This window comes from Cicer arietinum, chromosome 2 (assembly GCF_000331145.2).
Source record: "Cicer arietinum cultivar CDC Frontier isolate Library 1 chromosome 2, Cicar.CDCFrontier_v2.0, whole genome shotgun sequence".
NCBI lineage: Eukaryota > Viridiplantae > Streptophyta > Magnoliopsida > Fabales > Fabaceae > Cicer > Cicer arietinum.
The window spans coordinates 49,724,310-49,735,303 of record NC_021161.2 but is presented as its reverse complement, the minus strand read 5'-3'; the positions used below and the strand labels follow the sequence as shown (position 1 = coordinate 49,735,303).

Below are 10,994 nucleotides of genomic sequence, written 5' to 3'. Positions count from 1 at the left end.
AAGAGTTGAACTGAAAAAGAGAGGGGTCCGCGCGTACGCAGTCCCTCGCTACCACAAATTACGACGTAGGTGCCACCAACAAAGGGCAGACCTTAGACCAATTCCCTTCCTTGTGTGCAATGGAAGTCATCAGTCTAAGCCATGGGCCTACTTGATCACCCATTGACTCCGTCCAGGTATGTACCTTTAAACGAACACACACGCTTCATATTTATAACCAACCCATCATACTCCTTCACCTAACCTCTCCGATGCGGGATTAATATTGAAATATAACATCATACTACTTTTGCCACTCGTTCTTTTTCTTTAATGTACTCAAAGAAGTAAATATTCTTGCATCTTCCTACATAATGAAGTTGTTGTTTCAAGAAGAATCTATCTCGTTCAATGTTTCTCTCTTGCTTCGTTCTCTCTTTTTCATTTTTCAAGTATAATGGATGAAATGGTTCATGTAAGAAAATTTATTTATATCCTCAAGGAATGTAAGATAGAAACTCTAGTTAGCTGGAAGAGTATAAATTAAATTTAATGTTGGTTCAAAAGGGGAAACTGGATATGGCATTGAAGAGTTATAGACTTATAGCACCCCCACTTCTTTGCAGGGAATTGCAGCAATGACAATAATATTCAAGTGCCAACTCTACCTACTCATAGCATAGTAGCAGAAAGGAAACCATATTCGACATAGGCATGCATTTATTCCCCAAAGTTCAAATCAGACTGTGCTTCTCACAATTTAGTTAACAAGCAAGAATGACTGACATGGAAAACTGCAAGAAGTAGGACTGGTCTCACATGGCCTTGTCTGGCTTAATTTGGTCATTCTATAGTATATTTTGATCTCACAATTAACTAAGTATCACTGTAATTCTAAACAAAATCCATTTGTTTGAAACAATATTCTTTAAAAGATTGAAAAGGTTTATTTAATAAAAATGAGAATAAATACACCTGTCATTTAGACGAGCCAAGTTTTCTGATGGAATATTGTAAAAGTGAAAAGAAATATAAATGATCAAATCTTACACTAATAGTTAAAATTATAACAAAATTATACATTAATAATCGTGTAACATTTACATCAATTTTAATTTTAACTAACTGCTTAAGGTTATTTAATTGAAATGCACTGAACTCACGTGTATAATAAGTTACACGTCTCATTAGATATCATCCGTACTAGATATTGCAATTTGCAAGAGCAATTTTCAAACATTGAATTTGCCAGGGCTATTCTATAACAAACTACTAAGTGCCGTGGCTGGAGAATTATGATCCGTGTAGTAGAAGTAAATTTGTAAATGCATTCGCTTATGAAATTTACACTGCAGCTCCTTTCAACTAGAGCCTGCAACCTACTAAGAATTTACATTTCTCACCCTCAACCCCCACACAAGGTACATATAGGGAAAAAAATGGAAAATGAAATCAAAATGGAAAAAAGAAAAGAAATTACAAAATCACAATTAATCCCTATTCTTTCCTACTATGCCAGTCCACAGCTTCCTTCAATGCTTTATATTAGATGGAAGTTGAATGTAATTGATCATATGATCTTGCTCTAATTCCAGCCAAAATGTGGAAAAACATCTCATTTACAGGTTGTCATGTCAATGAGTCAGGTCCTCACTCCCAACACCCACACTGGACTTGTCAATCATGCGTACATTGTATTGTTCATATACTCTTGTGCGATTCTCAGCCCACCAATTCTCTGCTTGTTTCTCACTGAATCGTTTCCGACTGCGATCACCAAAGATAAAAGTTAATACTCTGATTATAGAATTTACTAATCATGAAATGCTGTAAAGTCATCTGATTTGTCCCACCAGGTACCAAATTGGCAAATTGCAGAATAAAACATTACCATTTTCAAGATAAATTAGCTATGCAAATGAGCAAGACATGAAACAACAAAAAAGATTATCGTTACAACTGCTCTTGGCACTAACCCCCTGTCTATTTTCAATGTTATTCCGTCCTCCATAAATTAGTGTTTGCTAAGGCAAACAGTAGGGGAATGAGCAAACATGAATAGTTTTTGTCGAGGCTTTAACACAATAAATATGATATTCTGCCATTTTTCCTTTTCCTTAAAAATATAATCCTACAGTACCAAATTTCACAGATGAAGTTCTGCAAGTTGACAGAAAAACAATGTCTGAAGAGCATTGCATACCTGAAGCGAACTCTCTTAAGATCTATTACACCTCCTGGTAGTGAGGTGAGTGTAATATATACACCAGGTTCATCTTGCTCAACCCATTCAGTCTCACTACGGGATTCACTATCCTTTGTTTTGCTCCCATTTCTATTAGTTGAATCTGACTGGCTCTGTTTATTCTGACCTGTACTGCGATTATTGACAGTGCTTGATCCATTTGAAAGTAACGGGTTATTTGATTCAGTTAAATCTGCTTCTGGGCTTGTCGCTTGAATATTTAATCGATCAATGGAAGCACAGCTAACTTCAGTGGAACCAAAAGAAGCAAGAGAAGGTGATTTTACATTCTTAACAGCTCCTACAGGTAGCCTCTCAGCCATGTCCTTCAACTATTCAGCGCAAGATACAAAAATGTTGGGTCAGCTAGCCATAAATACATCCACCACAAAACTAGAAAAGACTAGAAGATATCAGCATAAAAAATTAAAAGTTTCACTATTTTGGCTTTAAACTGATATTGGGCCCGACTGAAACATATTGTATTCTCATGGCTTTACAACCTAATTTTAGGGTCAATTAGTGTTAGCTTGGTAAATCTTAAATACATATTGCTTTTGCAAAGATAAGTTTTTCTTGAGATAACAGCTGATTTACAAAAAGAAAAAGACAAGGTTCCACATCCCCATCCATTATATGTAAAGTTTTTTGCTCTCTTTTCTTTGTGTACTTAAAGAGTGTGCAAGGGATTAAGGTTTCTACCTGGGCAGTAAGTGACTTGATCACTTCCTTTGCTGCTTTACATTTAGCAGTTTCCTCCCCGGCAATTGCTATTGCTTCTTTTAGCTGTTTAGTTGTTCTTTCCAACTCGACTTCTTGAAGTTGGGCTTTTCTAGTCAAGCTTTCCACCTAAAAAAGGAAAAAACAATTATGAGGAGCACTAGAAATAGAGAACCAAGTGAATTTAACATCATTGTTGCAGGTTTAGAAAATTAAAGGGGAAAGGAAGAAAAAATAAATTATTTCCAGCCTATGAAAGTAAATTATAGATACCAGTCATCCTCGGTATCAAACACTCAACCGTTTATGTTTCTAAAAAATGAATTATTGACAGGTGATGGGAAGAAACTCTCTACAGTTGATTAACTGAATCCCTCTAAAAACACAAAGGTACACTGTCACAGAAGTGACCACATTCAACAGCAACAGTCACATATTACGCATTGTAATTAATTAATAAATTAAAATATACATGGAAATATTGTATCTCTAGCACGTGCGTTGCAATTGAACATGGACCTACATTCTAAATTGCAATTCATCTCTTTAGTATTACCAGACAATCCAACAAGTGACAAGTGAATTATTTGTTGCTTGCACTTAACATGCATCTTGCTACCAACATCCAAGCATACTAGTGTGAATTAGAGTATAATTCCCTTTTTGTCCTTGTTTCTACATGTTGTCTGGGTCATTTTATCAGACATAGTTCACATAAACTAATTAATGTCATATAAAATGGACTGTTAGAAATACAAAATAGGGTGTCGGTCATAAGTCCATCTTTGTAAAATTCAATTGAAACATTTATAGCAAGAAAGGGTATACTGTCATTGAATGCATAAAACAAAATACCTGTGATCTTAATTTAATAACCTCCTGACTGAGGCTATCATTAGTCTTCTTAGCATCATCCACAACTATCTTTGGGGTTGTAAGACCTCCCAGTGTTGGGGTTGGAGTAGTTGAACGAGGTGGGCTAGGCCGTCTTGATATTGGAGATGTTGCCCGAGAAGCAATTCTAGATCCAGGAACAGAAGCCGAGAAAAATTTCTTCGAAGATCCAAAAACAGGATTTAAAGATTTAGAAATATTCAATGCTCCCCATTGTGAACCCCCATTTGGAACAGGAGAGACACGGCTACTGTTGAACTCCAATTTCTTGTTTTTCTTTGAAGACCTGCTTTCCCATTGTTTGAAGGATTCCATCGAAGAAAACTTGGCAACTTGGTTGCGAGATCTAGTATCCAATTTATCATCCTTATCAATCAACTCAAGAGACCCGTGATTAATACTTCCTCTTCTGCTAATGGAAGAATGAGATGAAGAATCGTTTTCTAAAGTTTTCCTAAGTTTATTTAAACAACCATCACACACACGATAAGGTTTGTTGGGGTTTGGAGCCATTGAAGCCTTAAGAGACTTCTTACTGCTACATGAATGGCAAAAAACAAGTCCACAATTATAACAATTGTGACGTTTCCTTTTGAAATTGAATGGAAGACGACAGCCTGAACACATAGACTGGTCAACACCAGAAACCCATTTATGCAGACAGATAGCTGCAGTGAAATTAGTTCCACAAGCAATACTCTTCACATGTTTGTCTTTCAGAGCATCTACTAGTGTTGGAGTATTTCTATCATCTGTATCCCCGTGGCCTAAACGTCCATTTGCACCTTTCCCCCAGGTGTAAACTTCATTCCTTAAAGTTAGAACTGCAACATGATATGCACCACAAGCTATCTCCTCCACAAAACTCTTCGACAGTTTTCCTTCAACTCGGGTTGGTAGCTTCCCATCAGCTTGAGGATTTCCTAACTGGCCATAGACAGGACTTCCCATCGCATAGACATGGCCTGAGGTGGTAAGTGCAACAGTGAGACTGTGTCCACAGGCAACTTGACAAAAGTTATGTTCAACCAGGGCAACACAGGTTGGAACAAGTTTTGCTTCCTTATCACCGTGCCCAAGTCGACCTTTGTCTCCATCACCCCAAGTAAACAGCTTCCCTGAAGAGCAGTTGCTGGAACTTGAATTTCCAACCATGACTTCCACAACTGCGGCAGTATGCCAAACACCACAAGAAGCCCGCATAGTACGAAGACCTTTGAGGGACTCTACTTCCCTTGGCAATGAAACACTTTTTCGGTCTCCATGACCCAAAGCACCAAATGTACCATCCCCGAAAGTGAATAATTGCCCAGAAGATGTTACAACAGCAGTATGCCATGGTCCACATGAAATATATGAAACGTGTATGCCTTCCAAGGGGCCATTTACTCTTTTTGGGACCCAATGGCTCACTTGGTTTCCATGCCCCAGAAGACCATAATTGTATGTGCCATTACCCCATGTATAAAGATCACCTGAAAGTGTCACAGCACATGTATGATACTCCCCACAAGCTACAAGTTCAATATTTGTATTACTTAGAGCTTCTATAAGTTTTGGATGGAGAACATCAGAGTCTACACCATGTCCAAGCCTGCCTCCTGATTCCTCCCCCCAGGAGAACATTTCACCTTGTTTGGTCACTAAGGCTGCATGTCGTCCACCACAAGCAATATTCTGCACATCAAGAACTACCGCAGATTCTAAGGCTTTGGGAAATAGAGAATCAATTTTTACACCCGAACAACTCCCAACTCGATGATTACCACCACCAAGAACACCATCACCTATGCCTTCCCCCCAAATGAAAACATCCCCTAAAGCATCGCCATCATCGTGACCAGAACCTTGACTGGATGAGCTGACAGCACTTGATAGACTAACTCTAAAAGCATCCATACCCATTGTCTTCATGTGACCATGCATACTATCTGATCCTCCGGATGATACAGAGTGGACAGAAGCACTTGCAGAATCCGGAGGTAAGAAACCTTTTTGAGGAACTGCATACAAGACCACATCTAATGCTTTATCCAAACCATTTTTAGGGGGGCTCTCGTACGGGCTATGAAGGCGAAGATGATCCCCACTATCCTGAATAGGACAAACAAAACTCCTCTCAACAAACACCTTCAATAGAAATGGAGTGATATGGAAAGAAAATACAAGAAACATATATAATATGTTAATACCTTTTGCAGGCTCTCATTACTACCAAATGGAGAATGTAAGGGGGAACTTCTTCTTGTGTATGTTCGAGGACTATTAGCTTCAGATGGAATACCATCACTTCTTGACTCTGTTCTCCACTTCCGGTGATGGCTACGCGAAATTAATGCTTTCAAGCCACTGAACCAAACCTCAGCTTCATCTTTATCTTTGCATATCTAGTAGAGAAGAATCGGATCACTAGATTGTGTTAAAAGTTTTATAGACAAAATACATTGAAACTGTTCACAAAAAAACATATGTACAAGCAAAGCAGTAGACTAGCTGCAGCCAAAAACCCAAAGGGGAGAAACAAAGAACTCCGTACCAAGTCCAGTGACCTATCATTGTAGATAAGAGAAAACGACTGGTATTCCTTCTCAGGTCGCGGATATCTTTGAAAGATGGGCTGAAAAAAGCAGGGGTCTTGTATTATTATCAATCATGACAGAGAACCTTATCACTTGAAAATGAATCCACAGTAGATGCATAATGTTAATAAGGAACTATGAAAATATTTATATTTATTAAAATACGCCCATGCACATGAGTAATCTCTTTTCATACTAAGTTTTCAGAAATTGGACATAGGAGCAATAGGAAGTATCAGCACATTCCTAAAGCAAAGGACAGGCCAATAGTTACCATAAATAAGTAGTATATTGGAAAATATTCATAATACAACAAAAGGAAAAGCCTTTTACAAGTAGATGGATAATAAAAATGTCACATTTATATACTTAGACTGCAAGCAAATAGAGCTCACAAGATTGCATACAGAGACAAGCAACACAAATTGTGTTTATCATATTAATATAAAGTAGCCATAATTTCTAACAATTTAAAAACTTACTGTGCGTTGTCCAGATATAATTCTAGAGACATGGCTCAGTTTAAGGTGCTTCTCTTCTTTCCCTGAGAACCATATCAAAACAGATTCATCCTGAAAAGAAGTAAAGAAAAATCAAATACTTCTAATGTTCATACTGTTTTTCACTAGCAATTAGCAAATGATTTCGGAAACATATTTTTCTTGTAATATTTTCTTGTTAGAACATGTAAGTTTGTAAATATCCTATTTTTTACTGTTAAATTTGTTGGATTTCACTCCTCTCTACCACAAAATATTCACACTGTTTGCCTTTCGGCTTCAAGGACCATTTGCTATCTCTCTCCCTACTGCTCTTAGAAAAAATATTTTACCATTATATATAGAATAATAAATAAAAACAAAATAAAAAGTAGAAAGACCAAGACTCTAAGCTTTGTCTACAAAATATATATAGGGAAAAAGTTACTATTGTCAAATAGAATTCTCGAAGAAAACAAAAAATGAGACAAACTTTAACCAGGATTCATTTTAATCTACCAAAAAAGAGTGCAAAACTCACATTAGAAAGCCGAAACGGGCAAAACTTGGGCTTTCCCCTTCTGCCATACTTGAGCAAGCAAGCCCCTTTTTTCAAAGCAGTAATGGCCTGTCATTAAGACCAACAAAGAACTTTGGTAAGCATAAAAATTCTTATAGCAGAAAGGAGACAGTGAATAAGCATAGCACATGGATAACATTTGACAGACAAGCACCTAGATGTATCCTATATCTAACACTATTATCTATCAGTAAATATTATAGTAGCAGTCCACTACATTCACACTGTATTTCTGTAACACAACATGAATAATCCATAAAGAAAATGATAACCAAATACTCCCTTCGCCTAGATTTAATTGTTACTCTTTGAATACTAGCTTGTCACAGATTATTCATCACTTTAGAATATTTTTTCAATAATATTCTTATTTAGTGGCATCTCAATCCACCCTGTATTAATTAAACCTTCTACCTAACTCCTACTTCAATAAGGTTATTACTCAATAAATATTATTTTACTGTCGAAAGAAGTGTAATTAATGATTTTCTTCAGATGTGTCCAACAACAGAGAAGAATAATATAGAGAGAATATAATAATCCAAAAAAGTTATCATATTAGTGAAACTTAATATAAAACGGTGCCCCAGTGCACACGGAAGGTAGATGTAAGCAACCTTATCCCCGCAAGCAAGAGCTTGTTTCCAGGATTTGAACTTGTGACCTCCAGGCCACAAGACAACAATTTTACTGTTGCACCAAGGTTCTCCCTCTGGTGAAACATAAATATGAAGGGGGGAAAATAATATCCGCATAGATAAATCTCTAAAATAAGCAGCCAAATCTTTGAAAAGCACAAGAACTCCTAACACATACCAAAAGTTTATATCAAAAGACTCCTTAAGTAACTTAGAATTGAAAGAAAATCCCTAATAGTGACAGCTCGTAATCAGAGATTTTTCAGTGCCATTCATATAATCAAAGGTTCTATCTAAACTGGCTTGAGCTGATAATGCACGTGTAGCTGATAATTGAAGCAAAATAATGAATCAAACTTATTGCAACTAGACTTCAACTGACATAACAGAAATTTTGCACTGCGAGCAAAACTAAGTCAAACACCTATTCCCTCCTCCCCCCTCATCCCAAACTTGTATCAAAGCCGAATTACAATCAACCATTATCACAATAACAGCAAATAAAAACATCACTAACAATGTACACTACACAGCACACAAAATCCATAGGCAAATAGTAATCTATCGACATAACCAAAAAAAGAAAATCAAAGAAATGTACAAAACAAAATATAAAATCACATATATACCTGCTCAATGTCTCTTTCTACAGAACCAGTTCTGCTAAGATCCGAAGTCATTCTATTCAACCGAAACAGAAAGAAAATCACTAATCATAAACTTTAATTATCAAATATAAACACCAATCTAATACATTATTCACTACATTTTCATACCCGAACCCTTCCATTCATCAATTAACCCGAAGAATCAACTCAAACCCTCACTACACTCCAAATTGGCGAGCTCCAACAGCTCAAAGCCTTCACCGGCGCTCAAATCCACCATTACTAGAGCTCCATCGTGCACACGCCGGAACCATAACACTGTTCGTGAACTTCATGCAGCACTCCAGCAACGACTGTAGCGTGCTCGGAAGAAAATTCCGGCGCCGATCAGAACCGGCGGAGGCAGTAGGTTGCGGAGGAATGAAGCGATCGAGAAACGGAAGGGACGGTGCACGGATTTAGGTGATTGAGAGGCGAGAAAGTGCGGGAAAAACGGAATGGGAGAATCTAGGGAAGTATGATCTGAAAAATCAGTTGCAGAAGAGAGAGAAAGTGAGATTTTAGAGAGAGAAAGCAAAGTATAGAATTTATTGAAAAAAATGAGCGAATGTAAAAAGAAAAAACAAATAAAGAAAGAAAGAAAGAAATACAGTATCGTCTCAACTATCATACTATGGCTGAGAAATGTGTGTGCTGGAAAAATATAGAAAGAAGATAAAAATGAAAATAGGAAAAAGTGAAATCGGTGGAAGAATCACCCTTGATATGGTAAACATTCTCAATTTTGCCACCTTGAAAATCTCTAAATGAGTAAAGTTTTAAAAACTTTTATCAGATAGTCATATCTTGTATTAAATTTTAAATTAAAATAGCATATTTGCAGATTATCTGGTTTACAAGAATCTGATAAACAGCAAAATGGGGGAAAAAAAATAATTGCAAGCAGAAGACAAATATTGACTAATTAAGAATAAATTTTCATTTTTTTTTTATATTTTTACAAAAAATTTCAATTTTTCTATCTGCAAATAAATTTTTATTTTATTTCTTGAAATATCACTATATCCATCTAAATCCATAAATTATTGAGTTAAATATATATTTTAATTTATATAAAATAAAAAATATAATTTTTAATCCTACTAAACTATCATTAATACTTGTGATTAAGTTAATTTTTAATCCTATTAAAAATTAAAATATTATAATTTTATAAAAATTATAATTTTATAAAAATTAAAAACATAAAACTCTTTGAATAAAGAGTTGGTTCACACTTTATAAAGTTGAGTTCAATTTTCATTATAAATTTTTTTTGTGAATGATATTTAAATATATTTATCAGCATTATATAAATTTTTTAAGTATCGAAAAATTCTTAAAATCCAACTCTTTTAATTTTTTTAATAAAATTAAAAAATATGATAAGAAAAGAAATATAATATTATAAAATAATTTTTTTACTTAATGATGTATAATTTATGACAGAACGAAAGGATGAGTAAATAACAATAATGTTTTTTTAAAGGTGGTTTTGGAAGGCCATTTTTCCTATGAAAGATAATGGCACTGCCGAAAATGTCGGAATCGCTTTTTCATGGTTGGCTGGCGGTGACAAAAAGAAGAATAAGGGCATGCTTCTATTCTCACTTTAATATGCTCGTGCTCATTAATTATTTGTTTATTAAAAAATAAAATAAGTTTTACAGAATTATTATTATTATTATATTTTTTTACAGTTTTATATAATTGTCATTGAGAAATATTAAAAGTTCCAATTTAACTTGAGTTTACTTGTTCTAGGTAATAAATATGAAAATTTGAGGATGAATTATTTAAAGTGAAGGGTACGATAGATTATAGATATTGATAAGTCCTCTCATTGTTTTTTGGCAGTGGAACTCTATTCAACGACAGTTCAACATGAAGCAGCAATTTAACTTCATTATTTTCGCAATAAAAAAGTTTTGGAACTCGAGAAATAAAAATCAAATGCAAAATCGTATATACTTCCTATAAAAGAAAATTTCAATACGGGCCAAAGATGTGTTGCAAAGATTAAGAAATAGACAAAATGAAAATGATTAGTAAGAATTTTCTTCATATTAAAATAATATATCTTTTCTATTATTATATATAAAGATAATAACCTTTTTAATGTGGCTTTTTTTCTCTTTCTATTTTATCTTCTAGTGATAGTTAATTTGATTAAAAAAAACTGTATTTCATTTAAAAGGAAAAAACGCAATTACATAAAACAAAAAAGAGCGGT

At 35.0% G+C, this 10,994-nt stretch overlaps 1 protein-coding gene and 1 non-coding gene across 3 annotated transcripts; both read right to left on the bottom strand.

Moving 5' to 3' along the window:
- Window positions 1-20: 20 nt before the first annotated feature.
- LOC113785542 (U1 spliceosomal RNA) lies at window positions 21-184 on the bottom strand. Its single transcript, XR_003471668.1, has one exon. It is a non-coding gene; the product is annotated as a U1 spliceosomal RNA (small nuclear RNA).
- A 949-nt stretch (window positions 185-1,133) lies between these two features.
- On the bottom strand, window positions 1,134-9,473 carry LOC101508617 (PH, RCC1 and FYVE domains-containing protein 1-like). Of its 2 annotated transcripts, XM_012713174.3 has the most exons (11): window positions 9,373-9,473; window positions 8,891-9,244; window positions 8,744-8,795; window positions 7,438-7,524; window positions 6,900-6,989; window positions 6,375-6,455; window positions 6,031-6,225; window positions 3,800-5,932; window positions 2,927-3,073; window positions 2,183-2,556; window positions 1,134-1,746 (listed from the first exon to the last, which is right to left on the bottom strand). In XM_012713174.3, exons 2-11 carry the CDS (start codon window positions 8,902-8,904, stop codon window positions 1,614-1,616), a joined length of 3,306 nt encoding a protein of 1,101 aa, XP_012568628.1. In that variant the 5' UTR covers window positions 8,905-9,244; window positions 9,373-9,473; the 3' UTR covers window positions 1,134-1,613. The 2 variants fall into 2 exon arrangements, with proteins under 2 accessions (XP_012568628.1, XP_004491255.1); XM_004491198.4 differs by lacking the exon at window positions 9,373-9,473 and having other exon boundaries at window positions 8,891-9,366.
- Between the last annotated feature and the right edge of the window lie 1,521 nt (window positions 9,474-10,994).